Here is a 16327-nt window from a genome sequence, read left to right on the forward strand (position 1 = left end):
TATGACAATGAAATTCAAACCATGTCAGATTTTAATTCTTAAATCTGCAACAGTCAAAGTGAATTATAGTTTTTGTCTTACACTTACTACTTGTTGAGCAGAAGCATATTGCACTCACATTTTTGCCGTCTCAATTTACTTAATTACAACAATTCAACTTTTTATAAGAGATTTAAATACTATTTTATACCAAATTGATTCACATTTGCCACAAAAATGCAAAACCTTAAATAAAAACAATATTTGTGTTCAATCATACATTGAGATAAAGGAAATATTCTTTTATATAGTTTTTGAATCATCTAGATGATCTATCAAAAGTTTTCAAGTTTGCAATACACTTAACTTGACGATTTGTAAAAGATTTAAGGAATTACATGTCTTTTGATTTCTAGCGAAAATGGGATGCTTTCTGAAAGATCGAGACAGAGTCCAGTTGTCATATTGGCTAGAGAAGGATTGTCATTTCAAACTTTTGTACAAAATTAGCAGAGACGGGGGAACAGCTCAGACTTTCCACAACCTGTGTGATAACAAGGGACCCACTGTGACCATCTTCTACAATACAGACAACAATGTGTACGGGGGATACACGTCGCTTTGCTGGGACAGTTCCAACAAGTGGTATAAAGACGAATCCTCGTTTTTATTCCAGTTGTATTGCAACCGTATTTGGATACCAAATATGTTTACAACAAATGAAGTTTCGCTGAGAAAGACGCAAACTAATGTGTTGGCAAATTCAGCATATGGTCCAACGTTTGAGGACCTACCCTCATCTATTATCAAAATTGAAAAAAACCTACATCAGTATAACATGAGTACAACTAACTTGTTTAGTGGTAGATTCTATAACACTGGAAGTGAAGATATGAAATCCATTACTAATGGTCATAACAACGTTACAGATCTGGAAGTCTACATGGTTGAAGGTATACGTAACAGCCATACAGATTACTTTTTATGGCGAACTTATAGTCAGTCTTCTGCGCATTGATCTTATAAAGATTTTATGGGCTCACTTTTTTAAGAGCTTGTTTACTTGAAAGTACATTTTAACGGATATAGTCCCATGTTCTCGGATTCCTTCATCATTTTTTGTTAACTTTGATGTAGTTCTGTCTTTTGTTTTCAGTCCATGCTTCTTTTCTGATTACTTATATGATATTACATGTACTACAAAAAACTTGAATATAACCAAACAAACCCTCTTAAATTTGACACATGCAAAGCTTGAGTAGAATCAAATGAACTCATATCGTCGTCGTTTTGACGCTGTATGTTATGATTATCAATTGAAATCAATTATCTTGATTTTAGATATATTTCTAATTGGTACAAGCCATCAAAGACTAATGTAGTTTTATTGAAAGATTAATACTTTCAGGAGCAGACAATTGATAATCTTCAAGAGAAAATATATATATTCGTTTAATTTTTGTTTGGGATAAATATGATAATATTCATAACATTTTTGCCTCATAATAGATGCCGTAAATATTCTCATGTTATAGAGTGATGATGCTAAACAATATTTTCTTCACGTTTTATTTTGCACATTACAACAAAATTGACGATAAATTATTTTGCTCATTTTCCTATTTGTCCTTCTCTGTTTCTGTCTTTTATTGTCTCTGTTTTCCCTTTTTCTCTGAAATTTCTAACAATATTGATTTCTATTTTTAGATTTTCCAGTTCTTTTTCTGTTCATATCTGTCCATGTTTTTCTTGGTCGTTTTGGCTACCTCTTTATTTTTCGTTCTGATTTTTTAATGTCTCCTCTCTGTGTATTTATCTCATATTGTCTCAGTTGAACAATATAGAAATTATCTTATTCATTTCCATTTTTAAACAGATAGTATTATTCAGCCTTGGCGAGACTCACCAGGCTGGGATTCACAGGTTATCAAAATTCTTATTTTAGTATTTTGGTGTTGTTCTGTTAAAAAATCAAATTATATATGCACAAATATTTGCATTTTAATTCGATTTTCAGACGCTGGAAGGTTTGAAAGATTTCATCAGATCCTTTCAACCGAAAGCAGATTTAAATGTTCCGGAGGTCAACATTCTCCTCGTTGGTCAGGTTGGCGCAGGAAAATCTAGTGTAGTCAACACAATCAACTCCATTTGGAAAAGGGAGATTTCCACCAGGTCTTGGGCAGGAAGTTCTGATCACAGTATTACGACAAGCGTATGTAAATTTTTGTTAATGTCTTACATTGACAGACTTCACACCGAGCACGTTAGGTTCAAAGTTCAATGGTTTCCCATAGATTAGATGTTTAAAATTGGTATGATGTATAGAGGGCTTATGAAGTTTCTTTAAATTATCTATATTTATTTGCTGATAAATGCTTTATGAAATATACACTCTACATCGTCCTTCGGATTTAAAACCCAGTAAACACTATATTTGGACTTATAAATAATTGATATAGGATCATAATCAATACCATGTACTTGTAGAATCATGTACATGATTTTACATATGCAGGTTTAGAACAAAACAGAATTTGCCAAAGAATTTGCGGTGTTACAACTGTATAAAAGTTTAGCTAAATCTTTTGTCACTTATTTCAGTTCACTAAGTATCGCATTAGTGATCCTTCTACTGAGGAATATCTAAAATTTCGACTATGTGACATGAGAGGATTGGAGGATACCATGGACATTAAATCGGAGGATATTGTCCACCTACTGGATGGACATTTACCCAACAAGTACAAGGTTGTCATGTACAGTCTGTATATCCGGCTTTTAACAAATTTCATGAACAAAACTCTTTGTTTTTGGTCTTTTTTTCACTAGCCATAAAAGAAAAGTTAAAGAGAAGCCTTAAAGATATATCTGTGTTAGTATCATGCTAAACTTGCGTTTTCCTTGATAACCTGTAATTCAAAAACACAGAAAAGACTGATATATACATTCTAAGAGTATTAACACGAAAAAGTGTCTAAAATAAGGAAATCAAACATTTATACAAAAAGATTTTTTCAGTTTAACCCTGCGGCTCCTGCCACCAAGGATACTCCTGGATTTATAAAAGATCCAACAATGAAAGACAGGATACACACAGTAGTATTTGTGATTGACAGCAGCAATGTTGAGGTGATGCCAGATGGGATTGTCAAGAAACTGAAAGATATAAAGGAGATGCTTATCGACAGAGGTCACAAACTTAATCTTATAGAATATTTTTAAAGTTTAATCCAAAAAAAATAAATGAATCTCAGGACATGCTTTAACATTAATATTATTATACCCGCACTCATTCGTTGGAAAGGAATGGTATAAAGGACAATTGCAATTGAATTATTATAAATTGATATTTTAATGGTTTTTACCTTTACATTATATCTATTATAAGAGTAAAAGTGTGGTAGAACAGATTTATTACTATCTATTGCGTATGTATTTATTCGTTTTTGGATTTTCTATTTTCGTTTTGTGCAGTACATTCTTAAATATTATTCATCTAAAGTTTTATTGCGCGCGTATGGTTCTTTAATTTCATTGGTTCATATTATTATCCAATAAATTTGATTCTCTATAGTATAAGTAACCGTTCAACCTAAGTCCAATTGGGCAGTATTTCATTTTAACGACGTCGGACAATCCAGTGTATATCAGCTGCATCTTGTGGTATGTTAATATCATATTGAGTTATATATTTCTTTACTACCATGATAGTGATTAGGGCATATTATTTTAATTGCAAGGTTTATACTTTATCGTATTTTTGCAGTTAATCTTGCCATTGTAATTTCTGAAACTTGTTTGTAAGTTCTAATATTAAATTGCTACAAAACATGTTTTACCATATAAATGAATACTGAAGTAACGGTTGCATTTTTATCAACGAAATATCGAAACTAAAACATATTGAATGTACATGTAAAATTGTATTTTGTCTAATGTGTTTTTCTTTGTTATAGGTCAATGCTTTAAAACGTTTAATAAATCTGTTAAACAAAACGGCTGTCTTTTGGAATTCCTTACTGCTCGGCTACAAAAGGTTTGCGTAATTATTATTTTTTTTTTACATTTGAAATTGTTTGTGATTACAAAGTTTTGTTTTCGCAGATGTTCCTTTATTAGTTTTTGTGACAAAGATTGACAAGGTTTGCAGGTTTGTTGACAAATTTGTTGAGGAAGTATTCTTTAGCGAGACTGTGAGGACCACACTGGATAAAGTGGCTGAAATAATCGCCATTCCACGATGCCATATATTTCCTGTCAAGAATTATGAGAAAGAAGGATCTCTTCAGACAAGCATCGGCATTTTAGCCCTAAAGGCATTAAAACAGGCTCTACTATTCGCTGAAGACTTTTTAGAAAATCAATCTTAAACAGAAAGAGCGATCGATTCACTCTCACAATCTTTGTGATTGGGTGAAACTTGTGAACATTTATCAGGTGTTAAGTGACTTTGAGAAAAATTGTTGTCCGTGCTAAGTGTATTCAATGTCCATGATGCATGTTATTTATCATTGTTGGCAAAATGGTAAACTAATAATAATAAGCACCAAATTGAGCAAAACATTTTATGAAATTAATCATATCTAAACGTTCTTTAATAAACAATGAAATTGTTAGTCTGTTGTTTGAATAATTGAGAAGTTGTTTGATATTTAAAATATGACTGATGCAATTCAAATTAATTTGAGTAGATTGCATGCATATTTTGAATTTATATCAACGGGGCAAAGAATTAACGAAAGAATGAAAATGATTCGTGATTCAACATTAGACACAAAGACTATGTTTGTGAGACAACAAGACATTTTTGTTAACTGATTGTATTATTGGATTGATGATGAGAATACCGACAACCAGAGCCCAGATAGATAAGGTCACCTATAAAAAGTTGCCCGAAAAAGTTGCCGGTTATAATTACTAGTATGTTAAGTACTTTTATAGTCTTAATATCAAAGCTCGAGGATCATGAAACAATCCTGGCTCCGGGACCATGAATCTGTTTTAAATCTTAAGTCAGACTTACGTCAATAGATTTGCACTTAAATTTTAAGATTGTTCTTAAAGTTGATTACAAAAAATGACTTGGTGTTAAGTCTGAAATATTGTATTAAATCATAAACCTGCTATTAGGCAGACTTAAGTGTATAGATCGTTACTAAGTAAATTCAAAATGGCGACACTCGTTGGATTTTTAAGAAGAAATGATCAGCAAAGAAGGCGGCTTCCTCGTCCTCGGGTTTTCTATTTATTGTCTAGGTTTTCCCTTCGTGGACTTGCTATTGAAGTTATTTTCCCTTGTTAAAGTGAAAGTGTGTATACACGTCTGTATAATGACTGAAATGTTATCCAGTAAGAAACTATGTTAATATTTGTGTGCAGCATCTTTTAAATATATTTTTTAACTCTGTGATATATTATAATGTCTACGATGCATCTGATAGGAATCTTCAAACAATTAAGAGTTCCACTTTTAAAAAATTCGGTCGAAAAATCGCGTGAGTTACTATGATGTTTAAGCTAAGACAAATCTTAGCTAAGTTTTTTCTTAGATCATTTTGTGATTCATAAGTACGCAATCTTATGTAAGTCTAAATCTTAGATTTAAGACAAAATTCTAACTTAAATTAAAGACAGTTTCATGATCCCGGAGCCTGACAATCATAACACTCTCATCATAAGTTATAATTCTGGCTCCGGAATCATGAAACTGTCTTTAATTTAAGTTGGAGTTTTGTATTAAATCTAAGGTTTAGACTTAATTAAGATTGCTTACTTATGTGGATCTATCTTAGATTTATCTTAGCTTAAACGGCATAGTGTTAAAAATGGAACTCTTCTTCGTTTGAAGATTCCTATCGGCTACATTTTAAACATTATCATATATCACAAAGTTAAAAGTTTGAAAATTATACTTAAAAGATGAATTACACAAATATTAGTATAGTGTTTTACTGGATACCATTTCAGTCATTTTACAGATGTTTTTATAAGTGTGTTTATATGTGTATATAAATAACTTCAATAGCAAGTCCACAAAGGGAAGAACCTAAACTATAAATAGAAAACCTTAAAAATCCAACGAGTGTCGCCATTATGAAACTTACTTAGTAACAATCTTTATACTTAAGTCTGCCTAATAGCAGTCTTAAGATTTAAGACAATATTTTAGATTTACGGTGTAATTCTAAATCAATTTTTTTTGTGATCCATTTTAAGAATAATCTTTAAATTTAAGTGCAAATTCATTGACTTAAGTCTGACTTACGATTAAAGATAGTTTCATTTTCTTGGAGCCAGATCAATTATTAAATTCATATTTAAAACCTTGGTCCCAACGCCCAGGCACATTCCTGAATCATTCAGCAAAGTTCTTTTGATACCTGCTTTATAAAGAAAAAATAAATAACCTTTAATTCCAGTTCATTTAACAAGAACGCATTGGCGGTAGCTGATGTCTAATTAACAATAATAAAAAAAACAATGCAAAAGGTGTCAAAATTTAACCTTTAAAAGGTTTAAAGTTTAGCAGGATTTGTTCAGTCCGCTATATTTATGACAAATCACTGTACCGTAGTTCTATGTAATAGAATCAATACTCACGATAGCGATCATAACATTTAATGAAGTAGCGTCAAATTTGAAAAGCAGTTCACCGAAAATAAAACGAAAGAATAGGTCCAAAAAAGGTAAGTAATAAATGTTTGTTTCGAAAATCTTATAGCAATATAATGGTACCAAGATAAAGAAAAAATAAACATATATTAGCTAAAATTGTCTGTTAGGAAGCTGCAGCATTTTTTTATTGAATAATTTGTTCGGTTTTTGAAAGAACGCATACATTATATCTTCAAATATTTTTATGGTTACCATTATGAATTTTTTGGAAGGGCTCACCTGTTACTTTTTTTTATTCGTAATTCTGAAAAACAAATAGTTACCAATATATTTTTCGCCACTTGTATAACTTTTTTTTTTGGGGGGGGGGGGGGTTAATTCGCAAACTTAATTATTTGTAGAACGTTTTTAAATATAGCAGTTTGAAATATAAATAATTTGTAAAAAAAAAAAAAATGTAGATGAACATCTGTAGGACATTCCTATCTTATTTAAGAAAACAATATTTTGTATCATTATACACCTATCAATTGTATTGCATTTTTATGACAAATGTGTTGTTAAGATGCATTTTGGTCATTACCATTCCACCATTCATAAACATTTTAAGCGTTCTGCCATAAATTAGTTAAGATAAACTTAAATCGTTAATCATGTGAATCCAATTTAAGAACTATTTATAAAATGCAATTTTTTAAAAAGCCTTTCTTCAAATAAAATCCTAGATTTCAATCTTTGTAAGAGATAATGACGTACAAGACGTCAACAATAAGTTTATTTCCCCGTGTCTACATTTAAGGTGGTAATAAAGAGAGGGTGTAATGGAACATGATGTGCTTTGATAAAGAGGGGATTTAGGAAAACGTGTCGTTTTGTGATAAATAGAGGATGTATGGGAACATGAGATGTTATGATAAAGACAGGATGCAAGGGAACATGAGATGTTATGATAAAGACAGGATGCAAGGGAACATGAGATGTTATGATAAAGACAGGATGCAAGGGAACATGAGATGTAATGATAAAGAGAGGAGGAAAAGGAACGTGTTCATTCGTTGTTGTGATGAAGGGAGGGTGTAAGGGAACATGTGTTGTTGTAATAAAAAGAGGATGTTAGGGAACATATGGTGTTATGATGACGACAGGATGTAAGGGAACATGTGGTGTTGTGATGAAGACAGGATGTAAGGGAACATGTGATGTTGTGATGAATGGAGGATGCAAGGGAACGTGTGTTGTTGTGATGAAGACAAGATGTAAGGGAATATGTGGTGTTGTAATAAAGACATAATATAAGGGAACATGTGTACATGTGTAGTTTTGATGAGGAGAGGATTTAAAGGGCCACTATGACTATTTTATTAAAATTGTTTTCACCACTATCTTAGTTTTGTGTTAATACAAGTAGATCCTATCAATCAAATTGTTTTCATAACATTAAGTACCTAATTTTCCATACTGTCTGAATATGATTCAAGTAAGAAACACTATTTACAAACATGGCGTATATCGTGTACAAAAGCCAAACCTTCTACTGTTTACCTTAAACAGTGACATGCACATTTATATCAAAAAAATACTAGGTATTCTTAGAAGGATTTTAATATATCTGCACTACTTAGAGTCAGATAATTCTGTTAAACTTCCTGTTACAGTTTTTCTAGCAGTATTTACCATGTTTTTGAGACAAACGAAACATTTTTGGTCATTGGGATTTAATAGATAATATCTATATCAGGGTCCATTTAGATGCTTAAAAAGCGGTCTAGTTTTTGGTATTTGTAAACGAGGTCATAAACGATTTTAGAAAAAATATAGTCTTCTGGCATGGTGTCAAGTTTTTTTCCAGGGAAAAACAAACCAGACTGAAAGGACAGAAAGGTAAAAATAAACTTTAAGAATCAGAAATGCTGATAAAATTTAAAATGAATATACATCTTTTATAAAAACTTCGTCAAGGAGTGGTAGGACTTGCAAAAAGTTAAAATCAATTTTTACGACCTTAATACATCAACATAAAATTATATGTACATACTCAGGATGTTGTTTACTCAAGGTTTGAGTTGTTAAATTCAGAATTTTTTTGAATTTCAAATTTTGTATATACACTAAATATTTATCAAAGGAAATAATTTTAACATATAATTTTTTACTTTCATTTTGAAATAAAATTGAAATTGAATGTTTTCTATATCTAATGTAATCTCTCATATCTAATAATTTTTCTGGATCTATATCAAAGCTAAACAAAAAATGAAATACACTGAATAAAACCTAATACTATATGCGAAACAAAAGTTGTTGAAAGTTAAATCTACGGTTTTTTGTGAATCTTGTAAATTAATTAAACAGAGTTAGACAATTTCACCAGTTAAACATTGACAAAATGTTCAAATAGTAATTCTGAATAAAAACCCCATAGTGTTTAATATTGATAACGTGATGCACAGGGATACATGGCCTATGTCTAAAGGTAACCAAACAGCTTTATTGTTTCGTTCTTTGTCTACTGTGCAAAACTCCTCAATTTTATTTTATTCCAGGGGCACATTATTTTTATCTTATTTTATAGATATGATATACCTTGAGGATTCAAAGGAAAATAACATGTCATTTCCAAGGTAAGTGAAAAGCCATTACAAATAGCAAAAAATTCACAACCTTTACATTATGTTATAAAAGATTTCTCTAAACAGATGCCAGCGGCTCCTCATTATACCATAAAACAGATTATTTTAAAGATATTACGTGATTGAAATTGATCTTTTCCACATCTTTTTTGCCCAACGATATATAATCAAATACAAAATACATAATAAGAAATGGTGTATTATATCAAATGTCTCATGCTATTCATCTTCAATTAGGAACTAATTCTTTGGAGTAAAATTACATGCTTTAATCAAATTTGGAATTTGATATCGTTTTTAAATGGAAAGTGGAACTGTAATCTTCCATTTTGATTTCTATTTTCTAATATAAGTATTACGAGATTCTCAGCACATTGATAAATAATGGAAATAATTATGATTAGGTAGTTAGAAATGAAGTAAGCAACACTAAATTATTTATTGATATATTTCATCTTCAGGCCAACTGAACTTCTTACTGCATACGATAGAACACAGTTATCTTCATGGATTGGTCAGAAATGCCATTTTGAATTGCTTTACAAAATAAGTAGGGATAGTTGTTGCTCCAAAAAGTTTCATCAGCTCTGCGATCGAAAAGGATCTACAGTTACCATCCTATACAACACAGACAACACTTCTTATGGAGGGTTCCTGTCTCAGAGTTGGGAGTCATCGGGGGGTTGCATTAAAGACCCACGTGCTTTCTTGTTTACTTTGTCTTATAATGGTGTCAGGAAACCAAGAAAGTTTCCCGTCACTAAACCAAATCAAGCAGCATATGCGCATAACAATCTAGGACCAACTTTTGGAAAAGTCGAAATCGAAAATTTACCATGTGCAGGATATCAATATTACAATGCAGAGCCCTTCTTAAGTACGTTAAATTTATTAATTGTCGTGCAGAAAAGCTTATCACAACTTTTTTTAAAGATTTTTTCTTGAGAAAATTAAGCAATTGAATAGTTTACAAACCTTGTTTAAAATATAGATTACCAAATCAACATGTAGAAAGTTTTTCCCACAAATATATAGTTCACAGGCGTCAAAAAAGTATATTGTGTGGAATCAATACAGTACAAACATTAAGCCTACTAGATGATAGTCCGCTTAAGTGTGGGAATTTAACACTTTACACATCATTTTAATATATAAATGTTTAATATGTTGAACCATTTTTTTGTTTGTTTTTCTATTTTCTTCGTCCGATCTTTTCTTATCTTATTCTTTAAAATTTAATAAAAAGACCTGCATTGCTGGATATTTAGAGGAGCGGGGGAGGATGAGAAATCTATACAGAAATGAAAAATATATATACATGCACGTGGCCTTAATCCTGTTTGTTGCAGCTGACTGAAAAAATCAACATTTTTTATATTGTATTTATTTCAAACCAATGAATGAGTATTAGTTGTCTCACTCTCTAAAAATTGGTTCTTTAGATCAATTACCAGTATAATTTCGAATCACACGACGCAATTTATCAAATTCGAGTGCTTCATCTAGTTAGGGAGAAACATCAAAGTCATTTCTATTGCAATTCTTAATCGGTAGTAATGACCTAAAATAAATCAGCTATTTGCAATACCCCATATATTTGGTTTCACTTAATGCATAATTCATTTCTTTCCATGTAAAAGGGAATACCTTAATGCGAATTCCGACTGATCTCATGACTTTTAAAAACAAAATATCGCCAACAAGAGACACAGCCAGTGGTACTCATTTCTTTGAACTTAATGGAAGAGCAGATTTTGGATCGGCTTACCAAGGACCAACAGTGAATATGAATGCTATCAACAATGGTCACATGTGCGTCTTTGATCTAGAAGTTTATTCCATTAAAGGTATTTACTTTAAAATTGTTTTTTTTTTTTACAAAAAGCTTATATTTATCATAGGAACACTTTGAGGCAATGTTCAGTACAATTCAAAGGGCCCTAGCCAGAATTTTAGCTCAAAATTATCAAGTATTTTTTTTTCAATTTTAATATTGAGGTACAGAGATATAGAGATACAGAATTTGACAGTTTTGTATGTAAACAAAGATCTTCTAATTGTTTCATATGTATGTTGTTTGGCTTAAGTTTCAATCGCATAAAGCTGTTTTTGCTGAGAATATAATCTATGTCATATATGTAAACAACAATTTTCTTATTATTTTGAACCTTATGGTTCAATCGCATATAACTTTTCTATGCTGATAATATCATTTATGAACATAAAAGTATAATTGAATATTTTATTTTTAATCGTGTCTAGGTTCCTTGAACTGTTTTTTTATTTTTGTCTTTTGACAGCAACTCAGCAGGTGTCAAACTCAACGCCACGCGATGAAACAATCATAACTAACCCCTGGCGGGAACCACCTCTTTGGCATGAACAGGTTTTGTTTTATTTGTTCCTTTTCCGAATTAATTTTTTGGGACATTTTAATTTTTTTTTTTTACCCTTTAAATATATAGGATAAATTATTTTCAGAATTTGCGATCGTTAAAAGACTTCGTCTCTAACTACAAGCCATTGCCTGATATGAGGATCTCAGAAGTCAATATTTTACTCGTAGGACAGATCAACGCTGGGAAGTCTAGTTTTTTCAACACTTTGAACTCCATTTTCCGAGGGGAAATTTCTTCGCGCGCATGTGCCGGTACTTCAACACACAGCCTTACAACAACTGTAAGTGTATTTTTTGGACGTAGCTTGTGTGCTTACGAAATTCATTTTCCGTCTTTGTGCTCGTATCAACATAACGAATTTTATAATTTTGTTTAAGACAGTCTAATTGGTTAAAACGTTTAAATGATCATTGTGTCATCATAGTTATGACCTTCTGACTTGTAAAAATTGTTCACATAACAATGAACGAAATTTTCAAATGTGAATATAGCACTTCAAAATTTAGAATGTATATTTCAACAATTCTTGTCATCTTTTCACTTTCAGTTTGTATATAAAAAAAAACAGATCAATGATATTCTACTTATGTACTAAAGTTATTGATACAAAAATACTTGTTCAATCTAGTTTAAGACGATTCAGATCATTCATTCTTTGACACGATATTTCTTTTCTCTAAAAACAGAAAAAGAAAAGATAGTGAAATGCTTCGCTTATTTTAAAATAATTTTTCATACTTATGAAAATGTAATGATCTTAAAAAACAGTTTTCATAAAATAATTCAACATTTACACATACTTTCTTTTTTAGCTTCGAAAATATAAAATCCGAAATCGGGAATTTGGTGGTTATCTGAATTTCCGGCTTTGTGACACTCGTGGGCTAGAAGGAGAAAATTCCATGCACTACCACGACATGCAACTTCTCCTGGACGGATACTTGACTGATCAATACAAGGCACGAAGCTTTACTTTTTACGTTTTTCTAAATCCTACATTAAAATCAAAGTACTGAAGTACTGAAAGCCGGGCTCTGTTGGTGTGTCTTTGTGCAGATTGTGTTGTAAAGACTGAAAATCTCTTTCTCTCTCTTTCTCTATCTCTCTCTCTCTCTCATGCTTTTAATGTCGGCAAAGCGTCAGAGAGCGACCAAATTTTGTAAGCGGCTATAAACAAAAATATGTCTGTCTAGTAGACGAAATTTCAACAGTTGCTGCCTTGAATTTTGCAACAAGCGTTATATATTCAATCCCCATTTCTTCAACGCACAGCAAAGTAGTTCATGGAAATTCATGCGCATTGTGTGTGTCCAATATGCATGGTCTTGTTTTTAAAACACGTTATTAATAAGAAAACTAAAAAAGATAGACAACTCTCTCGAAATTAAAAAAAGAAACAAAATACCAACACTTTTGATTAAACGTGGCTCTTTGTGTAACTATTTGGTATAGCAGAAGCTTTTACTTTGAAGCTGTTTGGTTTTTTGTTTACTTTTAAAGTTGTGCTATTTATAGTAACATTGTTGATTTGCCTGCCTACAGTCAGGACTCTGCTTTCAGCAGAGCCCGGCTAAAAATCATATTAAATCGGTATGGTTTTATTTTCAGTTTAATCCCATGGCGCATGCTTCTCAACGAGACCCTGGATTCGTATCTCACCCATCCTTTCAGGAGAAGATTCACTGTGTGGCTTTTGTAGTGGACGCCAGTGCCATTGACGTGCTGCATGCAGATGTATCTAAGAACTTGCTTTATTTTCGTTCCTTAATCGTTGAGAGAGGTAAGATGCAATGTGTTAAGACATCGTTGTTATATTGAGTCCAAACACAGTTAAAAACTTTCATATAAAATATCAATCGTTTTACAAACCACTGAACCAAATCCTCAAAATCGTTGTTTAAGAATGAGAATTATTGCTAAAAAGAATGAGGTTGGGTTTTTTTTTCCTTATGTTAAAAACAATAAAAAATTATTTAAGAACTTTGCAAAATATTTTCGGTATTATTTGAAATTTAACAATACATATCTGTACATGTAGTATATCTGGGATCTCTCTGCAGGACTACCGCATGTTGTTTACCTGACGAAACTAGACAAGGTTTGTCCTTTGGTTGATCAAGATGTTAGAAAGATCTATCATAGCGAAGCCTGCAAACAAGCTCTAGAGATAGCAGCTGACGTCATAGGACTTCCTCGAGGTCACGTATTTCCAGTGAAAAATTACGAACAGGAGACTCAACTACAGACAAATGTCAGCATTCTGGCTCTGACAGCCATGAGACAGACGCTGGTGTTTGCGGATGATTACCTAGAAGATCAGTATGAGCTCCAGTCTGACCAGTCAATCTCAATAACTTGTGCAAATTATGATAGGATATATGACATCAGCAATAAGTTACCTGACTGAAAGTTTGAGATAGTGTTAGGTGACAATTTAAACAACCCCCTAAAATACGATTAAAACGGATTTTCTATTTAGTTTTTTTTTACCCGCACTTTCTTAAGAAAGTTCGGGTATATTGTTGTTACCATATTCCGTCCGTCCGTCCTTCTGTCCGTCCGTCTGTCACGTTTTACTTTCTCAAACTGCTCTTACATCTTACAAACCAGCAAATTGAACTATTAGAGTTTGATTTGGGGTGTCCTGTTGTTTTGTAAAATGGTTACAAAAATTCTCTGGTAGTCCTGGAGGACAAATAATTGATAAAAAAAAAAGTGTGATTTTTTTCACAAAAACCTTCTTCCTCGAACTCCTCCTATATTTTCAACAGTAGACAAATCATCTCTTATATAATATGTTTTAGATTATCCTGTGCAAAAAGATTTCGGGAATTTCAATTTTAGCTAGGTCATCTCTTTGGTATATAATTGTGGCTGACCTATAGATGTGCAATAAGGTTTTAAAAGTTTGAATTTCATCAAGGGAGTCAAATAGTAGCAAAAAATTGACGTTTATCACTCAAAAAAAAAATCCCAAAACTCCTCTAATGATTTAATGAATATATTGGGATATGATAGGTACTGTTATAAAGATGTGTCTACCCCCCCCCCCCCCCCCGGGAAAAAAACTTTCTGGATCCGTGCATGTATCCCTGCTTACTTTGCAAATAAAATGACGTTTCAGTTTCATTTTCTTAAAATAAAAAAAAAGAGTTGCGTTTATCTTTGCTTAAAATAAAAATTTACATTTACACTTTTCTTAATCGTCGAATAATCTATTAAAATCAAAATATAATTTTTGGGGTCTAAAAAGTTTTATAAACTGTTAAAAAATGTTTAAAAAAATCTCATTACATGTTGCATAATTGACAAATGATCTATTGAGAAATGATCAGAACTCTTATTCACTACCTGTGGATCAATACCCCCCCCCCCCATCAAACCCTGTTCTAAGATTCAGTCTTCTTTTATTCTTACATATGTACATTAGTAAATTATAAATCATTTCTTGATTGGCATTTTTCTCTAGATGCACATTAAGATTTGTTTGCTTTTTAATTTTTAAGATAAACAAATTCGGAGCAATTGAAATGTCTCCTAAACAAAACAGGTTCATCATTAGGCTAGGAATTACCCACATGAGTCAAACACTACATATGAATAAGATAAAATACTTAAACATTTCCAGTTCTAGAAAGGCAGGGTGTCTCAAAGGGAGTATAACATATATACCATTTAATGCGCAATAGCACAAAGTGCAAGAATAAATATGGTTTAGGGATGGGGATCTCAAAGGTTATCAAAATATATAATTTCCTATTCCGGGGGGGGGGGGGGGGGGGTTAAAGAAAACACCTAGGTGTCATGTACTTTACACCATTTGATGCATCATAATGACATTAGAAACAAGAATTAATATACCGGTATATTGTTTAGTGTTGGCGATCTCAACCGTTTTCAAGATATTTGGTATTTTTCTGTTTCATGGGGTCAGAACAATCCCATAGGGTCATGGGCTACATTATATTTAATGCAACATTATACATTAAGGAAAAAGACCCCTTCCATCCTATTCAATTGTACATGATAAGTCAATATAACTTTTGCAATTATAATGATAGAAACTGTACAAATGCGATAGGATAGGTAATGATGATAAGCTTTTAAAATTTAGATATTAAAACACAGGGCTCTGGATTTCTATCAATAAGCTGTTAAATGTAAAGGAAGAGAGATATATACCCTATCTATTTATATAGAAATAGGGTATATATATATCTCGCTTCCCCTACATTTAACGGCTTATATAATTGATAGAAATTCAGAGGCGTGTGATTAAAAGATGATGATACAGTATGCTGGCAAAGGGAGATCACTTATTTACCCGCTAATGTGGCCTGCAGACCTGTGTTGTGTACATAACTTCAAACAAAGATCAGTTATTTGTAAAATGCATGTATATTTGTGACTTTATTCTTTAAAACCCGTTGCACTATTTTATTAGGTAAATAACGACTATGTAAAGCACACATTTCAGTCTAAAGGTGGTACAGGACACCTGCATATTGTGATGTACTCCCTATTGAAATAAACAATAAAGTATAGATATAATATTTTCCCCCAAATAATGTAACCTTAAAGTGAAGCGCAATGGGTTAAATAAGAATGTTTACTACTTTTCCGTAAGTAAAGAATTCAAATCCTGCTGGGGCTTTTCTATTTTTATTTAAGTTCCCAGAAATTTAAATCTTTTCCTTTTTG

At 31.8% G+C, this 16327-nt stretch overlaps 2 protein-coding genes across 2 annotated transcripts; both read left to right on the forward strand.

The window, feature by feature from the left end:
• The first annotated feature begins 400 nt into the window (after positions 1–400).
• On the forward strand, positions 401–4513 carry LOC128158212 (interferon-induced protein 44-like). The gene is made up of 6 exons (XM_052820973.1): positions 401–932; positions 1856–1902; positions 1997–2194; positions 2584–2730; positions 3001–3172; positions 4087–4513. The coding sequence occupies exons 1-6, from the start codon at positions 401–403 to the stop codon at positions 4350–4352; spliced, it is 1362 nt and encodes a 453-aa protein (XP_052676933.1). The 3' UTR covers positions 4353–4513.
• A 3219-nt stretch (positions 4514–7732) lies between these two features.
• LOC128159121 (uncharacterized) lies at positions 7733–14635 on the forward strand. The gene is made up of 9 exons (XM_052822175.1): positions 7733–7853; positions 9170–9218; positions 9689–10104; positions 10868–11074; positions 11528–11613; positions 11709–11906; positions 12439–12585; positions 13235–13406; positions 13687–14635. The coding sequence occupies exons 1-9, from the start codon at positions 7733–7735 to the stop codon at positions 14031–14033; spliced, it is 1743 nt and encodes a 580-aa protein (XP_052678135.1). The 3' UTR covers positions 14034–14635.
• The last annotated feature ends 1692 nt before the right edge of the window (positions 14636–16327 follow it).

This window comes from Crassostrea angulata, chromosome 8, assembly GCF_025612915.1.
Source record: "Crassostrea angulata isolate pt1a10 chromosome 8, ASM2561291v2, whole genome shotgun sequence".
Taxonomy (NCBI): Eukaryota; Metazoa; Mollusca; class Bivalvia; order Ostreida; family Ostreidae; genus Magallana; species Magallana angulata.

Excerpts from the sequence above, each read along its gene's own strand:
- LOC128158212 (XM_052820973.1), top strand. The coding sequence starts at position 401 with ATGGGATGCTTTCTGAAAGATCGAGACAGAGTCCAGTTGTCATATTGG. Across the intron at positions 2,195-2,583 it reads ATCACAGTATTACGACAAGC|TTCACTAAGTATCGCATTAG; the intron begins GTATGTAAATTT and ends CACTTATTTCAG. Across the intron at positions 3,173-4,086 it reads GGAGATGCTTATCGACAGAG|ATGTTCCTTTATTAGTTTTT; the intron begins GTCACAAACTTA and ends TTGTTTTCGCAG.
- LOC128159121 (XM_052822175.1), top strand. The coding sequence starts at position 7,733 with ATGACGACAGGATGTAAGGGAACATGTGGTGTTGTGATGAAGACAGGA. Across the intron at positions 11,075-11,527 it reads AGAAGTTTATTCCATTAAAG|CAACTCAGCAGGTGTCAAAC; the intron begins GTATTTACTTTA and ends GTCTTTTGACAG. Across the intron at positions 13,407-13,686 it reads TTCCTTAATCGTTGAGAGAG|GACTACCGCATGTTGTTTAC; the intron begins GTAAGATGCAAT and ends ATCTCTCTGCAG.